Source organism: Bos grunniens, chromosome 21 (assembly GCF_055505025.1).
Source record: "Bos grunniens cultivar Pamir isolate PY7600 chromosome 21, Bosgru_T2T1.0, whole genome shotgun sequence".
NCBI lineage: Eukaryota > Metazoa > Chordata > Mammalia > Artiodactyla > Bovidae > Bos > Bos grunniens.
The window spans coordinates 2,248,185-2,272,044 of record NC_141185.1 but is presented as its reverse complement, the minus strand read 5'-3'; the positions used below and the strand labels follow the sequence as shown (position 1 = coordinate 2,272,044).

General features: G+C 41.9%; 1 protein-coding gene across 6 annotated transcripts in view; it reads right to left on the bottom strand.

Moving 5' to 3' along the window:
- PPP1R13B (protein phosphatase 1 regulatory subunit 13B) overlaps positions 1-23,860 on the bottom strand; it is a 75,357-nt gene that overhangs the window by 29,439 nt on the left and 22,058 nt on the right. For 3 of the 6 annotated variants that reach the window (XM_086362724.1, XM_086362727.1, XM_086362726.1), the window contains 3 exons: positions 11,479-11,626; positions 6,547-6,666; positions 2,082-2,158 (listed from right to left, as the gene is read on the bottom strand). In XM_086362724.1, the coding sequence (XP_086218850.1) occupies positions 2,082-2,158; positions 6,547-6,666; positions 11,479-11,626 (345 nt within the window). Of the gene's footprint in view, positions 1-2,081; positions 2,159-6,546; positions 6,667-10,475; positions 10,576-11,478; positions 11,627-13,727; positions 13,946-23,860 lie in introns of those variants that run through there. The other 3 variants (XM_086362728.1, XM_086362729.1, XM_086362725.1) reach the window with 2 other exon arrangements.

The window sequence follows — 23,860 nt, the reverse complement described above, 5'->3', positions numbered from 1 at the left end:
TCATGATGTACTCTGCGTATAAGTTAAATAAGCAGGGTGACAATATACAGCCTTGACGTACTCCTTTTCCTATTTGGAACCAGTCTGTTGTTCCATGTCCAGGTCTAACTATTGCTTCCTGACCTGCGTACAGGTTTCTCAAGAGGCAGGTCAGGTGGTTTGGTATGCCCATCTCTTTCAGAATTTTCCAGTTTATTGTGATCCACACAAAGTCTTCGGTATAAACAAAGTATAAAAGTCTTTAATTATGCTCAGATAAAAGCATACAGATATTATCAGCACTGACAACACAGAAGCACAGCTGAAGAAGCTAGAAGGGAGGAGGGAGATGGAGAAAGGGGAGGGTTGCTGAGAGCCTCGTCTTACGAGAAGGGAGGTCCAGAGACATGGTTTCAAGGCGACTGTACAAATAAACAGAGATGTATCATTTAAAGTCACGATGGTAATCGATAAAAGAAAGACAATTGAAAGCCAGTAACATGAAGCTGGAAAGTAGAGGGGCAAAGTGCCTTGCTCAAATTCAGCTAGTTAGAAAGTTCTGAAGCCAGTGTCTGAAGATGGGCCCTCTGCACTCCAGGCCCGTTTCTCTCACCCATGTGTGACCATGCCAAGCACTGTGCTAGGCAGTAACATGCCGAAGCTACACATCCAGTGAGGGCAGAGCCAGAAAAAGAAATATTCTTCAGCCTGAAAACTATTTGGAAAAGTTACTATGAAAATTTCCAGAAAAGACCATGATTAAAATTTCTCTCATTCTTCATTCTCCTCTCATTCATTCATCGTCATTCATTCATTTCTGCTCTTTCAACACAAATTTCTTAAAAAGAATCCATCTGCTTGGACAAACTTCTTCCCCTATAACCAATGTCAGGCCTTTTCTCCAACTCTACATCAGATGACAAAGGAAGTCCTCTCTCCTGGAGACACCTATGATGACTTCAACCCGTCAGCCATCTTGTCTTTTAAAACCTGACGGAGGATCAAGACATCAACACTGAAGACACAAAGCGAGTCTGCACGCCTGTCTCTCAGTCCAGAGACGAGCCCATCTGCCTCCGGGGGACGGAGCCCGCAGCTGCGGTTCCAGGACCTGCCGTGGCAGCAGCACGTAGAGGGCATTGGAGGGCACTGCTCTGCTGGAGACCACCCAGTGCATGGGCACAGTGAGGATGATGAGACCAAGACCGCTCAGGCTGCTGTGTCACACCTTCATAGAAAGGAGCGAAATACTCGACAAAGGTGACAACTTCCACTGTGAAAACACACAGGGAAACCCAAGGCAATGGGGCTGAGGGGCCACAGCGGGGCGCTCTCTCACACGCAGCTCTAGACACCAGTGCAGATCCCAACCCAACAGGAAGAGGCGTACCGTGTGTCCCCAGAGGAAGAAACACCACTCACGGCCAACTGGCAGAAGAAGAACCACCTCCTCCTTGCCTGGCAACAATGCAGCTAAGGAAAGGCCACCAAACTTCAAACTCCCAGTTTCCTCCAAAAGACTTTTTCTTGATAACAGCCCCTCCCAATCTCCCCTTCTCCTCTATAAAAGTGTTTCCTCTTGTTTCAGAGGACTTGCATGTGGCTGTCCATAGCTGCATGTCCTGAATTACAGTTTTTTGCTGTTCCCAAATAAACTTGTTTTGCTGGTAAATAATTGGTAGTTTTACTGTTTTAGGTTAGTACTACTCAAAAAATAATTCTTTAAAAATAAATTATACAGCTTCTCTGGTGGTCCAGTGGTTATGAATCTGCCTTGCAATGCAGGGGACACTGTTTCCATCCCTGGTCCAAGAAGAGTCCACAAGCCGTGCAGCAGCTAAGCCCGTGAGCCACAACTCTTGAGCCCCAGTTCTAGAGTCCATGTGCCCCAGAGCCCGCGTTCTGCAACGAGAAAAGCCACCTCCACGAGAAGCCTCCACACCGGAACGAGAGCAGCCCCCGACGACTGCAGCTAGAGAGAGCCTGCACACAGCAATGGAGATTTAGCACAGTCGAAATAAATATTAACAATTAAATTATAACCAAAATTCATTAGTACCTATAAAAAGCAAACTTGTTCAATAAAATTCACTATTACTTACCCCATTTTCAGTGCGTTTTTCTCCAGGTACATTTGTTACATTTCTCTGAGTTCTTTGCTCCTGGGTCTGACGGCCACCTAGAGAAATGAGAGTCCCAAACTTACTAAAAGACATCCTGCTGTGCTGCTGCTAAGTCGATTTAGTCGTGTCTGACTCTGTGTGACCCCATAGACGGCAGCCCACCAGGCCCCCCTGTCCCTGGGATTCTCCAGGCAAGAACACTGGAGTGGGTTGCCATTTCCTTCTCCAATGCATGAAAGTGAGAAGTGAAAGTGAAGTCGCTCAGTCGTGTCCGACTCTTAGCGACCCCATGGACTGCAGCCTACCAGGCTCGTCCGTCCACGGGATTTTCCAGGCAAGAGTACTGGAGTGCACTGCCACTGCCTTCTCTGATATCCTAGAAAAACCATATTTTATAATTTCTTCACTTATTCAAATATTTATTGAGCACAAGTATAAAATACCAGGCTGGACAGCTCAAAAATTAGTACAGTTGAAAAAATGTTTTATAATCAACATAAAGTTGTTTAAATGAATTTTTTTCTATATTCTATTTCAGAATCTTGAAACTGATTTATCAAAAAGTGTCTAACACTTAAAAATGGTCAAGATGGTAAATTTCATGTTATTTGTATTTTATATATATTATCTATTTTTATTAAAAATTAAAGCTTTTATTTTAGGAGAGACTAAAATAATGACCTTTATGAGAAAATAATCTAGAAAAAGAATGGATATATGTATACATATAACTAATTCACCTTACTGTAAATCTGAAACTACCATAGCATTGTAAATCAACTGTATTTTGATAAAAATTTTAAAAGAGACAAAAATAGAACTTATAATATCCAATAATTTAAAAACTAATGCACAAACTGATCTTCACTACTAGGGTTAAAACTGAGATGGGATACTATCTTCTGAATTCTCCTTTGTTCTATAAAAATATATATATTTTTTTAATTTTTAAGGGTTTCAAATTTAAACTGGCAAAATTTTCCTGCCATTACTTTTTTAAAAAAAGTGTGCTGCGGTTTTGTGCCAGGTGAGTCCACAGTCACAAACGGCTGTGCTGCGCTGGATGCCTGCTGCTCCTCTGCTCGTCTCTCACCTGATGCTGTTTTGAGAATTATCACACCCCAGAGCCTACTTTATTACTAAGAAAACATAACTTCAAAGGGTCATTAACCTGATGTTAAAATAAAGAGAAAAGAATAACATGTTTTCTTCTATTTCTTTCCTGCTACTTTGCAAGTTTTGAAGAAACATTATATTATGGAAAATACTGCCTCACCTTAAGCCATACATTCTCAGAGAGTGCTATCACCCCCAAGGAAGCAAAGACTGGCTCTTGGGAGATTAAAAAATCTTACTCTTTTTATGCATAAAGCCAAGCTACTGAGTACATAAGCAGACACAGAGCACATCTGATGGGGAAGCAGGGCAAGTAAGAATCCAATACCCAATGCAGGGCCCTTAGGGAGGCCATGAGTGAAAAACAAGGGTAAATACATGGGAACGACGGAGCGTGCAACCAAACACAGTCACATGACACGCAACAGGCGCTTCATAACAGCTGTTCTCTGTTAGCAGAAATTACATATACACACATTCTGGAGTATGGTATCTACCAGTTTACAGGATAAATTAAACTCTTTACTGAAAGTAATAGTACTTCTTTGAAATAAGGTGCTCAGGTTAATTTAATATTCTATAATTGCTGCTTCTTCCAAACAATAAACAATCAAATTAGAATACTATAAAACACAGAGAAATTATACCAAGGGTCGCTTAATCTTTGATGGTGAAGAAGAAACGTGATGATTTTGTACTCCAAAGTCAGAAAACAGTAAGAGCTGCCATTTAGTGAGCACCGCAGCAGGACACCTCACTAACTGCCACCGCAACCGTGCGCACCACACACAGCAGGAAGCGGAGGCACAGGGGTGTGACGCCAGGCGCCCCAGCCCACACCCAGCAAGCAGCAGGACTAGCGCTGGACCCAGGCGGCTCCGCTCCAAACTCCACTCCATCAGCTCTGCACTCTAGCCAATGCCCTGCACGTGACCTGCGTCGCGTTCCTTTACACACTAGGCTCCTGTTCCCCCAAGTGTGAAGGTGACGGGAGGTGACGGGAGTCCTCCGCGCTCCCCTCTAGCTTCCACACAGAGAATTCAGTCCGACTCTTTGAAGTGCGGGATGTCCTCCACTTCTGCCAATGCTGTTATTAAACATTCTAGCTTTGCTGACGTGACGAGTGAAATACAGTATCTCGCTGTGTTCCCTGCACTGCTTTCTTTAGGAGTTTATGGATGGACGTCTTTCCATATATTCCCAGGCCATATGTATTTCCTCTTTGCTATGAACTGCATGTTTGTATATTTTGCCCATTAAAAAAAAAAAAACTGGTTTTAAAAAACCTCACAAATAGGGACTTCCCTGGCAGTCCAGTGGTTAAGACTCCTTGCTTCCAAAGCAGAGGACCTAGGATAGATACCTGGTTGGGGAACTAAGATCCCACATGCTCCATGGCACGGCCAAAAACAACACAAACAAAAAGAAACCAACAGGGATAATGTGCAATAAAATAGTCTTCTTTTGACAAAAAGATGTCCTTCCAATTTTTTTTTAATATCAGAAGTAATCCACAATCACTGTTAAACAACAAGTTAAGGGATTTTTTCTTAACTGTACAGTGTATATGCTTTCCAAAAAAAAAAAAAAAGATTCCCTTATTTAAATTTTAATTAAAAAATGAGTAATTTATGGGAGACTGGTATTGGTATATGCACACTCCTGTATATAAAATAGATAACTAATAAGAACCTACTGTGTAGCATAGGGTACTCTACTCAATGCTCTATAATAGCCTATATGAGAAAAGAATCTTCAAAACGTGGATGTATGTACATGACAACCGCCTCACTCTGCTGCACACCTGAAACTAACACAACACTGCAATTCAACGATGCTCCAATAACAAGTTTTCAAAACAAGTAGTGTGTCCCCACTGTTCCAAATTCAAAAGGAGCAAGAAGGCATACTTGACCAGTTTCCCCTCTCTCCTTCCCCAGAGGCCAGCCATGTGACCAGGGTCTTACTGATGGTTCCACAGATACTACACACACACACCAGCCAATGCAGACCACGCCACTACTCTTTCATCTGTTACACAGAAGGCAGCACGTGTGTACACGGTGCTTACTCAGGGAACGAGTGTAGGAGGTGGTTCAGGACAGGGCGCGGCACAGACACGCTCTCGTTTCTCCAGCCGACACCCCTGGAGGCACTAACGGCTGCCCCCGCCAGCGGCACCCCGTGAGTGATGCTGCAGAAGTGCCACTTGTATGTGTGCGGACACAGCCACGGGACAGACAATTCTCAAAAGCGAGGCTGCCGGGTGAAAAGTTTTATGCTTTTGTAAGTGTGGTAGATATTGCTAAATTAAATTGCCTTCTACAGAAGCTGCCAACAGTGTGGAAGACTGCCTGTTTCTCGGCGTCTGCCAACACTTGGTAAACGTTCTAATCTCTGCCATGTGACAGGTGAAACAGTGTCTCGGTGTTTGCCCTGCCTGTCTTTTTTAGGAGTACAGCTGGGCATCTGGCCATGTGTATTTCCTTTGCTATGAACTACATGTCTGCATATTTTGCACATTTTATTTTACTGGCTTTGTTATCATTTTATATAAAGGTAACTAACCCTTTGCAATATGAGCTATATATGCTATTTCCCAGTTTATAATCTGTCTTTTGACTTTGCTTTAGGGTGGTTACTGCCATGCAGGCTTTTGTTGTTGTTTTTTAAATAACTGTTTGTCTTTTCTATTATGGTTTAGCGTCACACTTAAGTCCTGTATATATATATATATATATATATATATACACACACACACACACACACAAGACTATGTGTATATAATAACACTATATATATATTATATTTGCTTTGTCCTTGTACCACAAGGCTTGCAGGGTCTCAGTTCCCTGACCAGGGACTGAACCTGGGTCACAGCAGTAAAAGACTGGAATCCTAACCACTAGGCCACTAGGGAACTCCCCACTTAGGTGGAGTTCTTTTTTTTTTTTTATTTCTCTCTCTTCAAATACACATATATGTGTTTTTCAGAATTTTTATGATGCTTTCATGGTTTCATTTATTCTTAAAATCCAGAGATTTCAACCATGTGATATTTATCAAAAACAGTCCCTTCTGGCAGCAGAGCCACGCCCGTGTTTCATGCATTATGTGACTGGCTCAGGATCCTGAGGAGGCAAGGGCTGGGAGCCTGAAAGTGTGAAGCATCATAAACGGCACTAACAGGGGTGAAACCTCACGAGACACCAACTCTCCCTCTCACCACCCGTGAGTTAACAGGGGAATAATTTAACGTTTATTCCTATTTTCCTTAAATTAACTTTCATGGCAAAAATTAGCAAATGGGGGGAAAGCACTTATCTACCTTGTTCACTGCTCTCTGTTGGGGAATCTTCATGTCGAAGGAAAAATTTCACTTCTTCCCTTCGTGGCCCCCACTTCTGAAGATGTTCATACATCATATAATCAAAGGGTATGGGACGCTCTAGGAAAAAACAAACAAAAAAATTCTTACTTTTCCCAGAGACAAACAAAATGAATCCTATCAAAAGTAAAAAATGAATAAAAATAAATTTAAATAAACGTACACACATATATATTAGAATTCAAGGATATAACAAGCACTAAATTTTAACTTTAATGAAATAAAAGCAAGACTATAAACACAAAGAAGTAATCATAAAAGCAATTTTGCAACATTAAATAGGGAACATTGGGAAAAATGTCCTTTATTATATTTATCATGAAGCAGGGTACCTCCCACTCTTTCAAAGGAACACATTAACAAACTGCCCAAATTTTATTATTCACTAAAATGTTACAGGCGGCAATCAGATGTACAAAGACTTGACACACACTTCCGGCAGTGCAGCCAGCCCACAGCAACACTTGCACCAGAACGTTCACAGCAGCCAAACAGTGGAAACAAAGCAAACCTCCACTAACCGATGAAAGGATAAATGCAACGCTGCATATCATACAACGGGTAGTTTCAGCCAAACAGAGGAATTAGGTATTGATGAGTGCTACAACATGGATGACTCTTAAGCAAGCTAAGTGAAAGAAAGCCAGATCAGAGTCACAGACTCTATGATCCGATCTATATGGGGTACCTAGAAGAGTCAAACACAGAGCCAGACAGTAATAGAGCGGTCGCCAGGGGCTGGGGTGGGGGAAACGGGAGGCAGACAGTTCGGAGACGCTGAGAACGCCCTAACACCCATAAAGCTGCACCCAAATGGGGGGTTTTATGCTATGCTAATTTTATCTCAACTTAAAGGGAAAGAAAGGAAACCTTGAAATGTTCCCACTGCTGCTTGTGCTTGAAAGTGAGGACGGACACTGGCAGGTCTCAAGGCTGGGAGAAAACGGCCTGCCCTGGGAGGAGCGGGACGCAACTGAACTGCGCTTCTCCTCTCAACACAGGAGCACGGCTGGGTGAGAGACCCCTGCCCAGATCAAGTCAGGAGAAAGAGCCGCGCGTGTGGCAGCCTCGTCATACACGCAAGATGTGATTTAATTTTCGGCCTGAGAGAAGGGCCAGACTTCCACAAGGAAGAAAACCCCGCCATTCACAGAAACACAACGCGCACTGTGCTGCTGCTGCCACTTCATCTTCCTACACGTGTAGGCAAGCTTTGTCTTGTTCAACAAACCTCGAGGGCAAGGACATAAATCGTCTCATCTTGGTTAATTCAACTCAGAACTGAGTATCTGTACAGCAAGAAGCAAGCACAAATTGAACACTGAAGAAGTATTCAATATTACCATTCCATATTTTGTGTTTTTTTTTAATTTGTTTAATTGAAGGATAATTGCTTTACAGAATTTTGTTGTTTTCTGTCAAACCGTAACGTCATTTACTTTTTGAAAGTAACAATTTTTGTGTTATAAAATTTTTTTTAAAAACATGTATATTCTAATGCTATAGCTGTGGAATTTAAGACTAATCATGTCCATCAGTTTAACATAAAATTTTATCTTAGGCCATATTTTTATTAGTATTGCTTTGGCTTACAGATTTGTTTCACATTAATTAAAATCAACTTACAACCTTCACTTGGGCTTCCCTTGTGGCTCAGCTGGTAAAGAATCCGCCTGCAATGAGGGAGACCTGGGTTGGAGACCTGGGTTTGATCCCTGGGTTGGGAAGATCCCCTGGGGAAAGGAAAGGCTACCCACTCCAGTAGTCCGGCCTGGAGAATTCCATGGACTATAATCCATGGGGTCCCAAAGAGTCAAACACGACTGAGTGACATTCACATAATCTTCACTTAAATCTGAGCATAACTTCACCAAGTCTGAGCATAACTTTATAAATATTAAATCTAACTTTTCCTTAAGCCAGTTATTTAAAAAAAATTGTTTCCCTTTATAAATAAAAACATTTTTAAGAAAAAATTAACTTTAAGAAAAGCAAACTAAGCTTCAGCAGCTTAAATAAAGGTTAACTAAAATGTTATTTCTGTTTTAAAGTGAAAACAAAACTACCCTGCACATATCATGTAATCAATACTATACCTCATCAACACTGTATGTACTGGAGAAATCTGTAAGACAACTTTCAGGCATTCTCGGAAAAGGCAACAAAAAACACCAAGTAGGAGACTTCACAAGAAGAAAAGCTGAAGGTCCTGCCTGCCCGCCTGATTCACATTAAGCTGACGCCCGGTGTGAGGAAGGGGCCAGATGAGAGCAGGGTAATAAGCGGGCCAAATGAACAGGCTGTTATGGGCTGGGCTGTGTCCCCTCACACAGAAACCCACATGCCGAAGTCCTGAACCTAGTCCTCCATAAGAATAGGACCTTATTTGGAGACAGGATCTTTAAGGAGGTAGAAAGTAAAAATGAGGTCATTAGCATGGGCCCTAATCCAATGTGCCTGGTGTCCCTTTAAGAAGAGATTAGGACACACACACACAGAGGGAGGGCCACACGAGGACTCGGGGAGGAGGCATGACCATCTACATGCCATGCGGAGAGGCCTCAGGAGAGACCAGCCCTGCTGACAACTTGAAGTCAGACCGCTAGCCTCCAGAACTGCGAAAAGATGGGTGAATTTCTGTTACTCAAGCCGCCCAATTTGTGGCACTTCATTACGGTTGCCTGAGCAGACCAATACACAGATCCACACAGAAACACTCTCCTCTCAACAGGGGACTGAAAGGGGCTTCCCTGGTAGTCCAGTGGTTAAGAACTACCTTGCAATGCAGGAGACTCGAGTTCGATCCCTGGTGGGAGAACCAAGATCCCAAGTGTGGTGGAGCAACTACTGAGCCTGCGCACTCTGTGCCACAGTGACAATCCCGCATGCTGCAAGTGAGACCCGACACGGCCAAATAAATATTAAAAATTTAAAAAAGCATTGACGATTATATTGGAGTATTCTATTTATGAACACTGATGACATGAGTATACCGTGAGTAACAGATGTGGTAATTTTATGCAAAGGGTTCTCCAAAATCTGAAAATCACTTGAATTGCTCCTCCAGGGTAAAAAGACTGAGAAAGGCCGTGCTTGCTCCCTTCCTTTGAACCTCATCCGCCACCATCTTGCCCAGACTTCGCTCTGCAGGTCCAATTTACTCAATGATGTATTTACTCAGGGCCTGCTATGAGCACCAGGCTGGGCACTGCACGTATGACGGTAAACAAGTCCCCGCCTTCAGCGGTTTTAGTCCAGTGAGAGAGGAAGAGATGAAAGCTACTGTCCTGTTTTGATAAACACAATGACAGTACTGAAGCAAAGAGGAGAGACCTGTAACACCCTCTAAGACTCAAGGAGAGTGAAGGTTGGGGGCTAGGTGCTGGGGACTGCTCTAGACAATGGGAGCAGCAGGCTGTGACCGTCTGTTCTGCGGGGAGGCAGGCCTCATTCTCGATGAGGTAAAACCCCAGGTCATGGAGACGGCCATGGAGCCAGGGACAGCACCAACTCAAGACTCACATAAGAAACTAGCATCCTCCAGCAGCCGGGACCACGAGGGCTCTCCCAAGCTAATACAAGAGGCCGACCAGGAATTAGAAGTGATAACAAGCAACAAAGGCAAGAATGCTGAGAGGCGAGAGAAGAGCACACAGTGACAGAGCGACCAGGCTCTAACATTCACCCTGAAACCACCACTGCGTCATCCCTTCCTGTGTGTCAGGCTGATACCCGAGGACCTGGCCTCTTCTGCTACTTCGGTGATGGCCCACCATTTCTCAAAGTCAAGTTTCTCTTGAGAATGTTGTCCTTAAAGTTTTTACTCCAGATGTGAAGGATAGCACAGAAAATATTTATAAATCATATACCTGATTAGGGACTTGTATCTAGGATACATGAAGAATTCTCACTGGGGATGTTGTGTACAGCACGGTGACCACAGTTAACATTGTAACTGCAGGTGTGAAGCTGCCAAGAGAGTAGACCTTAAAAGTTCTCATCACAAGAACACATATTCTGTAACTGTGTAGGGCAATCAATGGATGTGAACTAGACTTACTGTGGTGATCATTTCACAATACATACAAAAATCAAACCATTATGTGGTACATTTCAAACATCATGTTGTACGCCAATTACACCTCAGTTAAAAATTGTTTTTAAGAAGTGTTAAGAATTCACTGATTATCCCTGAGTGTCCTTAAACACATCCACCTGGACACGTCTCAAACGCAGCATGTCCAGCTAGCCGCTCTTTTGCTCCCTGACTCGGAGTCGTGAGTGCACACTGCCCCTTCTTCCACTCACTGCTGGAGCGGAGGCCTTGCCCATCTCAGCACCCCCATCAACGCTGTCTGAGGGGCACACCCTGTCCATTCTCTTCTCCAGTCCTTCCTTCACACTGCTTCTCTCACCCAGCATATCTCATCCCAGCTCAATTCAACCTCTCCGTTAGAGTCTATGTTATTTTGCAGAATTTTCTGCATTCAGTAATCATATTACCTGCACTGATCTTCTCTGACCAGCTAGCATGACAAATCCTTAAATGTAAGAGCCAGCCTTAACTCTTCTCAATTTAATAAATATTTATTAAGGGCTTACTATTAATATTTAAACATATGTCCCCTTCCTCTTAAACGTCCCTCCCAACCCACCCCTCTAGGTTGTCACAGAGCACTGGGTTGAGCTCCTTGCTATAACACGCTTTTTTGAAAATAGCATTTATAACATCCTATCCCCATGTGATATAACGAGTTTTTAATTTCTCAATTCCTTATTACCTCAGGTAACAAAGAACCAGGAACAAAATTCTGCATTCAACAAACATCGGATTTCATGTACTTGGTCACTGTTATAGAGCCTAATACATACCATTTCCCCTCCACACTTCAGCTAAATGGCAACTGCCTTCTCCAGGTTCTTTGCAGAATTCTACAACATCACGACATGTTGTTTCTGGTGTTATAGGAACTTCTGTTAAAATCTGTTCATTGTTGCTCAAGAACACGGTTAATATCATCTGTAAGAAAAAAGATTAAATTAAAGCTACAACTTAAGAGTCATTAAGCAATAAAAAGATTAACTTGCAAATTAAAAGTGATTTCCCCACCTTCCTACCACCACTCCATCCAGCCAAAATGCTTACAGGACAGGTTAGGCTCACTCTAAAGTTCATGTTGAAAAGTTAAAATGTAAGACAAGTCGGGAAAATGCCCAAAGAGGAGTATTAGAAGGGAACTAGCACTACAGGGACGGGGGAGCCCGGGAGGCTGCCGTCTCTGGGGTCACAGAGTCGGACACGACTGAAGCGACTTGGCGGCGGCAGCAGCACTACTGGATATTATAAAGCCTCGATACGGTAAGGCACCAGAACATGAAGGGCACCAGATCAGCGGGACAGACCATGAAGTCCAGAAACAGAAAATGGCAAATGATGAAGGAGGCGCCTCAAAACCGACGAGGGACAAGACTCTTCAGTGAATGATGCCTGAATAGTTAACATACCCAACTGGAAAAAATGGGTTTATATTGCATATTATACACAAGCAGTAAGTTCCTAATCAAATATTTTAAAATAAATCACAGAATTATAAAAATTCTAAACTAAAACTGGGTAAATTTTTTTGTAACCTTGGAGTACAGAGCCCTTTCTAACTATGATTAAAAAACCATTATAAGATATATTCAAGTAATTAAATACAAGGATCTTTTACAAAGCAAAAAAGACAAACTGGGGGAAATATTTGCAACTAACATTACATATGAAAAGTCAGTCTCAACACTAAAGTGAAAGTGACAGTCGCTCAGGCGAGTCCGATTCTGCGACCCCGTGGACTATACCGTCCACGGGACTCTCCAGCCCAGGATACTGGAGTGAGTAGCCCTTCCCTTCTCTGGGGATCTTCCCAACCCAGGGATCAAACCCAGGTATCCCACATTGCAGGTGGATTCTTTACCAGTTGGGCCACAAGGGAAGCCCTCAAGATCTAAAGGGCTCCTAAAAATTGGTACTAGAAAGACCAAAAATCCAACTTATTTTTTTAAACTGAAGAAATAATATATCACAGTAAAAAAATGAAAATGGTTCTTAAATGAAAGCACATTATAATTTCAAAAAATAAAAACTGTCCAGTATTATTTTTTTAAATCTTAAAAAAAAAAAAAAAAAACACACCAAAAACCTATCACTTTGACCTAAGAACTCAACAGATCCTGTGAGAAGGATTTTTAAAAACATTACTCCTAAAGTAAAATTTAAACCAAAGATTTTCTTTAATCAGACAATATCATAGAATATTTGTTTAATCTTTGATCAAAGTCAGAAACAAAATCTGTATTTGTCCCCAAATTCCCTTCTCAAAATCTCAGCTGTCAACTGAGTATCTTAGTATAGTTTATTGGTACAATATTTTTTTCTTAGAAGTGCCCTACATTCCCAACTTTTGAGATTTAAACATCTTTATACTGGTGGCCAGATTTTATTTGACCAAAACCAGTCACAGTTACAAACTGCTCTCTGGGCCCCGTCTCCTCTCACCCCACCTGCCACATGGCTGCCACCGGTTCCCTCTCTAAACGTGAAGCAAGTGAAGTCACTTCCTGGCTTAAAACATTCAGGGGCCTCGTACCACCCAACAGCCACCATTCCCCAAACATGTCTTCTGGTTTATAAACAGGAAACCGGGCTCTTTACGGAGCACTCAGAGGCGAGCATTGCCATGTTCATGTGGATCTCTAACTTTTCTCCCCCAGGGACTCTCACAGGGCCTGGATCGCCACGGAACACCCTTTGAGAGAGCCTGGACAGCAGGACAAGCTGCAGGCCCTGACCAAGGGGAACACTCCTCACCACCTCCCTGGCCTGCCAGGACTCGTGCCTTCCTGCGCTCAACCTCGCTGCCCCTCCCCAGCTCTCTCAGGCCACCGGCCCTCTGCCCCAGGGCCCCTCCTGTTTGCCTGTAAACTCCTGTTCACCCTTCAAAACTCAGTTCAGATGCTACCGCCTTTGCAAAACCTCCCTTCACCACCTTCTCTCACCAGGGAGGCCACACGTTCCTTCCTCTGTGATCCAGTGACCCTTCACACACATCTTTATTACATCACAGCGCCAGCCTGTTTACCTGCCTCACCAGGCTCCAGGCAATTCACTTTTGAATCTTTCATTCCACTTCCTGATCAGTATCTGATGCCTGCAAGGCTCCCTGAAATCTGGTCGACTCCACGAATGACACCAAAATGTAAAGTCTCCACCACGCCACAGAACTGGAGGAACACTACACATGCTCTAGGTGAGACACAGCCGATCCGTTCAGTAAACAAGCATTTTCATTCAGTTCTTCTGGAAATTATAAACACAGTTCTATTTTACAAGAAATAAAACAGTTCTTTCTGCTCACTGATCCAGACAAATTTTTAAATGTCGGGGGTCTTTTAAAGACATAACTGGCTTGGAATCTAAATAATTTGGAATAAAACAGGTAAATCCTGGATCTAGTACAAACAAGTCCAGAACTTGAAGGGCCTTAATGCTATACCAGTTTCACCAGAACAATCAGAATAGATTTTTACTTTTATTTACACTTTTATTTTACAGTTCTAATGGTAATTCTGGAGTAGGAAATGGCAAACCACTGGAATATTCTTGCCTGGGAAATCCCATGGACAGAGGACTCTGGTGGGCTACAGTCCACAGGGTCACAGAGCTGGACACAACTGGGCATGAACCCACACATGTTAAATATTTTCCCATGTGATTTCACAGTCTATGCTTTTTAAGATCTAACAATAGGTTTTCCCAAACCACAGTTTATAAATCAAACTTTCAAGGCAGCGAAAATTTTTTTAAAAATTATCTTCTCTTTAAGTGCTGTAACTACAACTCACTGATGACCAGCAGAGGGTCCTGCTCCTCTCGGTTCTTCAGCCCTTTCAGCTTCCTCCTGCACCCCCACACCCACTACAGGGTCCATGGCTTGTTCTCAATACTCTGAGCTAGTGAAGGTTTACATAACCACGTGCTGTGGGAAGCCGGGCCTCTGGCCGGAACTAGGCTCGCATGCTCACACCCACCATGGGCACACAGTGGCATCCATAAAGGCACGGACTGTGCTTCTCTGCTCAGAAAGGTTTCTTTAGGAACTTGTTGTCAGAATGAATGACAGTGTGACACTCTGGGGATACTTTCTGAATTACCAAGAGTTGTGAGTAAGTTCAACGTGATGGGAGAAGCAGAGGAGAAGCAGCATGGCAGAGTTGTGAGTCTGAACATTAATTCTTAAAAGTTAAGAATTCCCAGATAACTGATCCAAAAGTCACTACACATTATTTCAGTTTTTAATTCTATTTTAAAGTCTTTACTAAACCCTATCTTTCCTAATCTTAGCAAAATCTCTAATTTCTCTAATCTCTACTACTCAGTCAAAGCTAATTTTATTACAATCATGAGATTTAAAAGCTTTTGAGATAAATTAAGCTGGCATTGACCTGGATGGTACATACTTCCTAAAGCATCTTCTAAAATTAGAGCTGAAAAGGCATGGGGCTGCTACCGTTATTACAGTAAGGTTTCCCCAGATTAAAAGAAATGGAAGGATCTTCAACACAAGTAACATGTGCATTCACTCCAGATGCATTTTTTAAAGCATCTTTGAAATCACAATACATCTTACAATTGACAGCATGTCACAATCTAAGGGGTAGTGCTGTGTTTTTCTTTAATAGTATGCATAGAGATGAAACCCAATAGAGTTAAGGGTTAAGAAGACAAAGAAAAAAAAAAGAATTACTGTTCATTCCTCCTCAAAGATTACTATATTGAAAATAAAAGATCTGGTCAACCACGGTTAGACACATGCAGACTTGCACTGTGTGCTGCAACACGTAGAGCGCACGACGGCAGACGCCTCACACGCCTTCTCACACCGCCCCCTCTGCCCAGACAAGCCAGGCTGACAGGCCCTGCCCCACCTTCTCCATCATCCGCAGTCATCCACCTCCTCTGGGGAGCACTTCCTGCCACACTGTCTCCCCATCCTGACCTGGTGAGAGTCAGAGCCTCCTCTTTTGCTCTCCTATAACAGACCGTGGCTATTTCTGGCACAACATTCTCGCACTAAATTATCAATGGTTTTCATGATTATATCCTCTACTGAAACAGTGTTTGTGACTCACAGGGGTGAGTTGTGACCCCCATTACCTGCTCTTAAAATTATCCAAGTGTGTCCCAAGTTGTACATATTTTCACTTTTTAAAAGTTGTTAAAAACCCCAAAAAGCCGCAGGCCGCGGCGGGCAGCACTTGTGTTCTCTAACTCAGTGCCGGAGTGGGCTACATTGATAAGCGGTGCTCGGTAAGTGAAAGACCGAGGCAGCCTAGCAGGCAGCCACCAGCATAACCAAATCGAATCCCTCAAGAGGGCACTTATCCTCACTCTCAAGATCATCTGAGCCCCATAAAGAAAGTCGCCAGGATCAACCACTGATGTAAGGAACCGCCTGGGTGGAGCCTGTAAGGCCTTCGTGCGCCTGACCGGCCCGTCTGAAGCAGCCTCCCCATCTGCAGCCTCTCACCACTTTGTTTTCTTCGCGTTCACCACCACCTTACACACCTGTGTAAGCCGTGTATTTATTTGTTTCTCCTCTGTCCTTCCACTAGAACTTAAGCTCCTGAGGAGCAGGGATTTAGCTAGTTCACTGCTGTGTCACTACCGCCTGGAGTAGAGCCTGGCACATAGTGGGCACTCAATCAACTCCCCCAAGTACATAAAATAATTATTTTTAAAGTAGGTTGTGTCACAAAGGGTAGGTGTCTGCCTTCTTACACTATCTTCAAGGTCTCAAATAGGAAAAAAAGATCAATATTATACCCCTCTAGTCGCTGAGTTACTCCACATTAGAAGGAAAAGAATCTTTTAAAAATGCTAGTGTAAAAGTCAGAAGCCTGTACACACATATGTGATATTTGGCAGATTCCACTCAAACCTAGACATCACAGACATCCCTCGGTAAAGCCTTCCTGCTTTCCATAAGGTGGCACTGCAGGGTGCCAGGGGGTGAGTTCCACCTCTACCCCCACACACACACTCCTGCAAATTTTGGGGAAAAGAATTAACTCCAAAGAAGAACGAATAGTTTTGTAAGATCATATTAAGTTCAATTTCCATGACTAAAACGTATTATTTTGGCAAAGAACTAGAACTAGCCTTTCAAGGATAATGAAAAAGTTTTTCTAAATAAGTGAGAAACATTTAACACTCTTGAGAGGACAGATACATTTAAATATTTGAGTTGCATCTACTCATAAGAAGAAACTAATACAGTTAAGTGACCTTTAAATTAGATCCTCAAAAACCATATCAATTATGTTTAGTTCAGGTCACTGTTTTTATTCACTTCAATAATTTAGTGTTTTAAAAATATATATTCCATCATATGAAAACTTCCTCTCAATAGCTTGAACTGGTGAGATCTGGTTATACACTATTCCTGGGAATACAAAATATACATCTCAGCTTCCCTTCACCTAACTTATTTAGTCCCTCCAGGATTTAAAAGCATATGCATTTTGGGGGAACCTGTCTAGAACCTTATAGAAATGCAAAACTCACGAACCTTCTCATAAAAACTAGGTATGCCATAAGTCCATAGCATGTGTGGAGGTGAAGCAGCTGAGCAAATTTAATCTAGTCTCCAAAACTTAAAGAATCTCTGAATAGGAAAAGGGCAGTATCAACTCTTGACACCCCTACTCATCAATGTTGGGAATCACTGCCCAGAATGTCCGCTGCTTTACTGACTCTGTTCATGTGAACATTATGGAAACAGAACAAATACTAATTTTCAACCACAGGTTGTGACCTACTAACATGCTGTATAATCAGTTAGTGCCCTCGGGGCCAGTTTTGTTTTTAATGGAGCAGAACAATATAAAACAGTATTATAATACACTGCAAATCAACTATACTTCAGTATAAAATAAAAACTAAAAAAAAAAAAAAACCCAAACACACACACACACAAATTATTAAGAAAATGAAAAGACCAGCCTGGGAGAAAATATTATAAAACACATAATTGATAAAGAACTTGTATCCTAAATATACACAACTGAAAACTCAGTAATAAGAAAACAAAGAACCCAATCAAAAAGTGGATAAAAGATCTACGCACCTCATCAAAGAAAGCACCACCCACCTAAGAGAATGTCCAAAATCCAGAACACTGGCGATCCGAAATGGCGGTGAAGCAGCGGAGCACAGGAACGTGCCGGTGGAAGTGCGAAGCGGCACAGCCATTCTGGAAGACAGCCTCAGTTTCTTCCAAAACTAAACACACTCTTACCGTGGGATCTAACAATTAAAGATTCTTGGTACTGATCCAAACGAGTTGAAAACTTATATCTAGACAAAAACCTACACATGAATGTTTATAGTAGCTTTATTCATAACTGTCAGAGCTTGGAAGTCACCAAGATATCCTTCAGTAGGTGAATGAATGGATAAACTGTGGCGCATCCAGACAAAGGACACCAAGCGGTGATAAAAACAGCTACCAAGTCACAAAAGACACAGCAAACAAACACACATGGCCAAGTGCAAGAAAGCAGTCTGAAAGGCCACATACTGTATGACGCCGATTAAATGATATTCTGAAAAATAAAAATCTGTGGAGATGGTAAAAAAAAAAAAAAAAATCAGTGGTTGCCAGGAGTTGAGGGCGGAAGGAAGGATGAGTAAATGAAGCACTAAGAATTTTCGAGGGCAGTGAAACTACTCAGTATGATACTATATTGGAAGATAAAAGACACTCGACATTTGTCAAAACCCACAGAACTGTACAACAGACACAGTGAACCCTCATGGAAACTATGGTCTTTAGTTAATGGATGAACATTAGTCTAGGCACTGCCATCTGCACTTCACACATTCTCAATTCTCACACCAACTCTATGAGACAAATACCACCTTCATTTTACAGATTAGGGAAAGGAAACTTGGAGAGGTTAAATAACTTGTCCAAGGTCACCGAGCTAATGAATGCCAGACCAGGATTTAACCCTGATCTGACTAACTTCAAAGCTACAGTCTGAATCACTACTCTAAACCACTCCAAAAGAAAAAAGAAAAACAGAAAAATTTTAATAAATACCTTCGTACTTAGAATATACCTGCCATTACTAAATAACTTCTCAATCAACCAAGTGTCATCTAGTGTCTACAGTTGAAAGAATCTGAAATGCACAAGTGAATCATATAAGGGAACCAGAATAAAGAATCATGCATTTTCTTCTAACTGTTCAAATATAAAGATGATCTCCTAATAGATGTTCTAATTACATTTTACTGACCTTACAAAAGTTTAAATTAGGTGTATTAACAATTCTCAGAATAAGGCTTCCTTTTTCTATTTATTTCTTTGTAAAATTCAAGAAAATATATTCCTATATGAATTTTTGAAAAACACTGATCTAATCCTAGGTATATACCCTAGAGAAGTATGTCTACACAAAAACTTGCACAAAAAAATTAGAGCATAACTATACAGTCATAACAGCAAAAAAGTAACAGTCAAAACCAATGAATGGATAAACAAAGGTTGTATATCTGTTATACAATGGAGTATTACTTGACCATAAAAAGAAATGAGGAGAATGCTACATTCCTGAGATAATGGATAAACCTTAGAAACGCGATGCCAAGTGAAAGAAGCCAGATACAGAAGGCCACATGCTGTTACGACCGCACTTACACGCGATGTCCAGAGCAGGCAAACCCACACAGAAGCAGATTAGTGGCTGCCAGGGGTGGGAGGGAAGGAGGGAAGTGACTGCTAACGGGCACCGGGGTTCTTCTTGGGGTGATGAAAACGTTCTAAACTTAGCTAGTGGTGATGGTTACACAAACCTGTGGATATATTAAAACCACTAAACTGCAGACTTCAAAGGCATGAATGTGACAGTATGTGAATTATATATCAATAAACTTATTTTTAACATATCTAGTTATACCAGTTATTCGACCTATTCAATCAGTAAAGTATTTTTCCCAATGGAAATAACTTTAAATAAATATTTTATCATTTCTTTGTATTTATTTTTTTCTCTAGTAATAAAGATTTATAATTAGACAAATCCTATTTTTTCATGTCTGCTAATACCAAAAGTCAAGTACTAATCCTTTTGCCAGCAGGAAATAAAACTCAAAACAGAAATAATTAGTAAAGCAATGTCTCTGAAGAGCACTTTAATATAATCATGTGTATAGACAATACATGACCACAGGAAAAACCATAGCCTTGACTAGACGAACCTTTGTTGGTAAAGTAATGTCTCTGCTTTTGAATATGCTATCTAGGTTGGTCATAACTTTCCTTCCAAGGAGTAAGCATCTTTTAATTTCATGGCTGCAGTCACCATCTGTAGTGATTTTGGAGCCCAGAAAAATAAAGTCTGACACTTTCCACTGTTTCCCCATCTATTTCCCATGAAGTGATGGGATGGGATGGCATGACTCATTGGAAAAGACTCTGATGCTGGGAGGGATTGGGGGCAGGAGGAGAAGGGGACGACAGAGGATGAGATGGCTGGATGGCATCACTGACTCGATGGACATGAGTCTGAGTGAACTCCAGGAGTTGGTGATGGACAGGGAGGCCTGGCGTGCTGTGATTCATGGGGTCACAAAGAGTCGGACACGACTGAGCGACTGATCTGATCTGATAAGACAATACTATCTATCTGTACAAAATCAGAACACAATTTACACAGAAAAGTAAGTCCAATAGCCCCCTCCTATCTTTTTACAGATGACTCTATTTTGTCCTTCAGGTTTGAGCCAGCTCTTAAAAACCATGATGCTACTCTGAATTTGCTTATGATGCTTTGAGTTACCATTCTCAAAATGTTTCTCCTCTTTAGAAAACTAAGCAAAACTCAAGTGTAGAAAACAGACGTCTCAGTGCCTGAAGATTATCTATGCCATTTACAAAGAAAAAAAATACTTCCAAAGCTGTCTCTTGGGCTTCATGGAATCTAAATGCAGGCACTGGTGACACGGACCATGATAAGACGTCCTAATGAAACAAGACAGAGCACGGCCGGCACAGCAGAGTGACACGGCGGGTACGGTCTCACCTAACGAGGTGCAGGCCACAGAAAGGGAAGTCTGATGCTAGCACTGTTCAATAACAACTGTAAGCAGGATCTGGAAATCACCATAAAAGGAAAACCAAACATTAAGTTACTAATTTCCACGCATAAAGACTTGCCTAAGTTTTGTCATTAATGTAAAAAAATCAAGATCTCAGGGTTTTTAAGTAAGTTTTCATAATAAATACCTGTCTATATCTTATACTTATGAAATGTGCTTGTTGGAAGTAGGAGACACAGAGCTAGTGTTTCTTTGTTAATTCTGCTAGTACTGACATATCTTAGGTGCTTAAAATGAGAACTGAAGTTTATAACAAGATACTTCAAAGGACTTTTACAATTTGTTGATAGTAAAAACGGCTATTGTTTCAGTGTTTCCTATGTTCACAGACAGGCTGTTTGCCCGTATCACATCACTGAACTCTGCCAACAGTCCACAGAACTAGGCACTGGGATGATCGCCACGGCAGACAGAGTAAAGGAATGCCCAAGGTCACATGACTAAGAAGTGCCAGAGTGTCTGACCCAAGTGTCTGACTCCAAAGCTTAAGTTTCTACTTGAGTTTAGGAACAAAGCGGTGAACACCTAAAACAAGAAAAAGCACAGAAGCATTCAGGCTCTTCTTCCCTGTGAAGCTGTAGGAGACAATCTCCATTCAAAAGTTACGAGATAGTAACAAACCATTGTGTTTATAACTGAAGAACTCAAATCCATGACGCACAGGCTTCCTTGAAAAGCAAAACATTGTAAGTAAGAACACAGAAGAGAAAATCAGTAGAGACTCATTACAGAACCCAAAGGTGAACCTATTCCACAGCCTGGATGGCCTCTGGGCAAAAAATCTTATTGCAAAATTCAGACTTAAACTGAAGAAAATGGGGAAAACCACAAGGGCATTCAGGTGTGACCTAAATCAAATCCCTTATGATTGTACAGTAGAAGTGACTCAAGGGATTAGATCTGATAGAGCTCCTGAAGAACTATGGACGGAGGTTCGTAACACTGTACAGGAGGTGGTGACCAAAACCATCTCCCAAAAAAGAAATGGAAAAAGGCAAAATGGCTGTCTGAGGAGTCCTTACAAATAGCTGAGCAAAGAGAAGCAAAAGGCAAAGGATAAAGGAAAGATATACCCATCTGAATACAGAGTTCCAAAGAACAGCAAAGAGAGATAAGAGAATTTTCCCAAATGATTAATGCAAAGAAATAGAGGAAAACAATAGAATGGCTAGGACCAGAGATCTCTTCAAGAAAAATCAGAGATACCAAAGGAACATTTCATGCAAAGATGGGCACAATAAAGGACAGAAAGAGTAACGACCTAATAGAAGCAGAAGAGATTAAGAAGAGGTGGTAAGATTACACAGAAAAACTGTACAGAAAAGGTCCTAGTGACCCGGATAACCATGATGATGTGGTCACTCACCTAGAGCTAGACATCCGGGAGTGTCAAGTCAAGTGGGCCTTAGGAAGCATTATTACAAACAAAGTGAGTGGACGTGATGGAATTCCAGCTGAGCTATTTCAAATCCTAAAAGACGATGCTGTTAAAGTGCTGCACTCAATATGCCAGCAAATTTGGAAAACTCAGCAGTGGCCACAGGACTGGAAAAGATCAGTTTTCATTCCAAACCCAAAGAAAGGCAATGCCAAAGAATGTTCAAACTACCACACAATTGCACTCATCTCACACATGAGCAAAGTAATGCTCAAAATTCTCCAAGCGAGGCTTCAACAGTACATGAATCGTGAACTTCCAAATGTTCAAGCTGGATTTAGAAAGGCAGAGGAACCACAGATCAAATTGTCAACATCTGCTAGATCGTTGAAAAAGCAAGAGAGTTCCAGAAAAACATCTATTTCTGCTTCATTGACTATGCTAAAGCCTTTGACTCTGTGGATCACAACAAACTGTGGAAAATTCTTTAAAGAGATGGGAGTATCAGACCACCTTACCTGCCTCCTAAGAAACATGTATAGAGGTCAAGAAGCAACAGGTAGAACCCTGTATGGAACAACAGACTGGCTCAGGATTGAGAAAGGAGTATGACAAGACTGTTTATTGTCACCCTGTTTATTTACCTTATATGCAGAGCATATCATGAGAAATGCTGGGCTGGATGAGTTACAAGCTGCAATCAAGATTGCTGGGAGAAGTATCATCAACCTCAGATACGCAGATGACATCACTCTAATGGCAGAAAGTGAAGAGGAACTAAAGAACCTCTTCATGCAGGTGAAGGAGAGTGAAAAGGCCAGCTTAAAACTAAATGTTAAAAAAACTAAGATCATGACACATAGCCCCATAACTTCATGGCAAATAGAAGGGGACAAGGTGGAAGCAGTGACAGATTTTCTCTTCTTAGGCTCTAAAATCACTGTGGATAGTGGGATGGTGACTGCAGCCATGAAATTGAAAAGACAATTGCTTCTTGGCAGGAAAGCTGTGACAAACCTAGACAGTGTGCTGAAAAGCAAAGACATCACTTTGCTGACAAAGGTCCGTATAGTGAAGGCCATGGTCTTTCCAGTAGTCATGTATGGTTCTCAGGGCTGGATCATAAAGAAGGCACAGTGCCAAAGAGTTGATGCTTTTGAACTGCGGTGCTAGAGGAACTCTTCAGAGTCCCTTGGGCAGCAAGATCAAACTAGTCAATCTTAAAGGAAATCAACTCTGAATACCCATTGGAAGCACCGATGCTGAAGCTCCAACACTTAGGCCACCTGCTATGAAGAGCCGACTTGCTGAAAAAGACCCTGATGCTGAGAAAGACTGAAGGCAGGAGGAGAGGATGACATCAGATGAGATGGCTGGATGGCATCACTGTGCAATGGACACGAACCTGGGCAAACTCCAGGAGATGGCAGGAGGGAGACAGGGAGGCCTGGCGTGCTGCAGTCCATGAGGTCAAGAAGAGTCGGACACGACTTGGCAACTAAACGACAGTGAGAAGGTCTTGTGGGTCTTCACAGAACCATTCAAAGTCAGCTTCTTCAGCATTAGAGGCTGGGGCACAGGCTTGCATCACTGTGACACTGAATGGTCTGCCTTGGAAACAAACAGATCATTCTGTCATTTTTGAGACTGTACCCAAGTACTGCATTTCG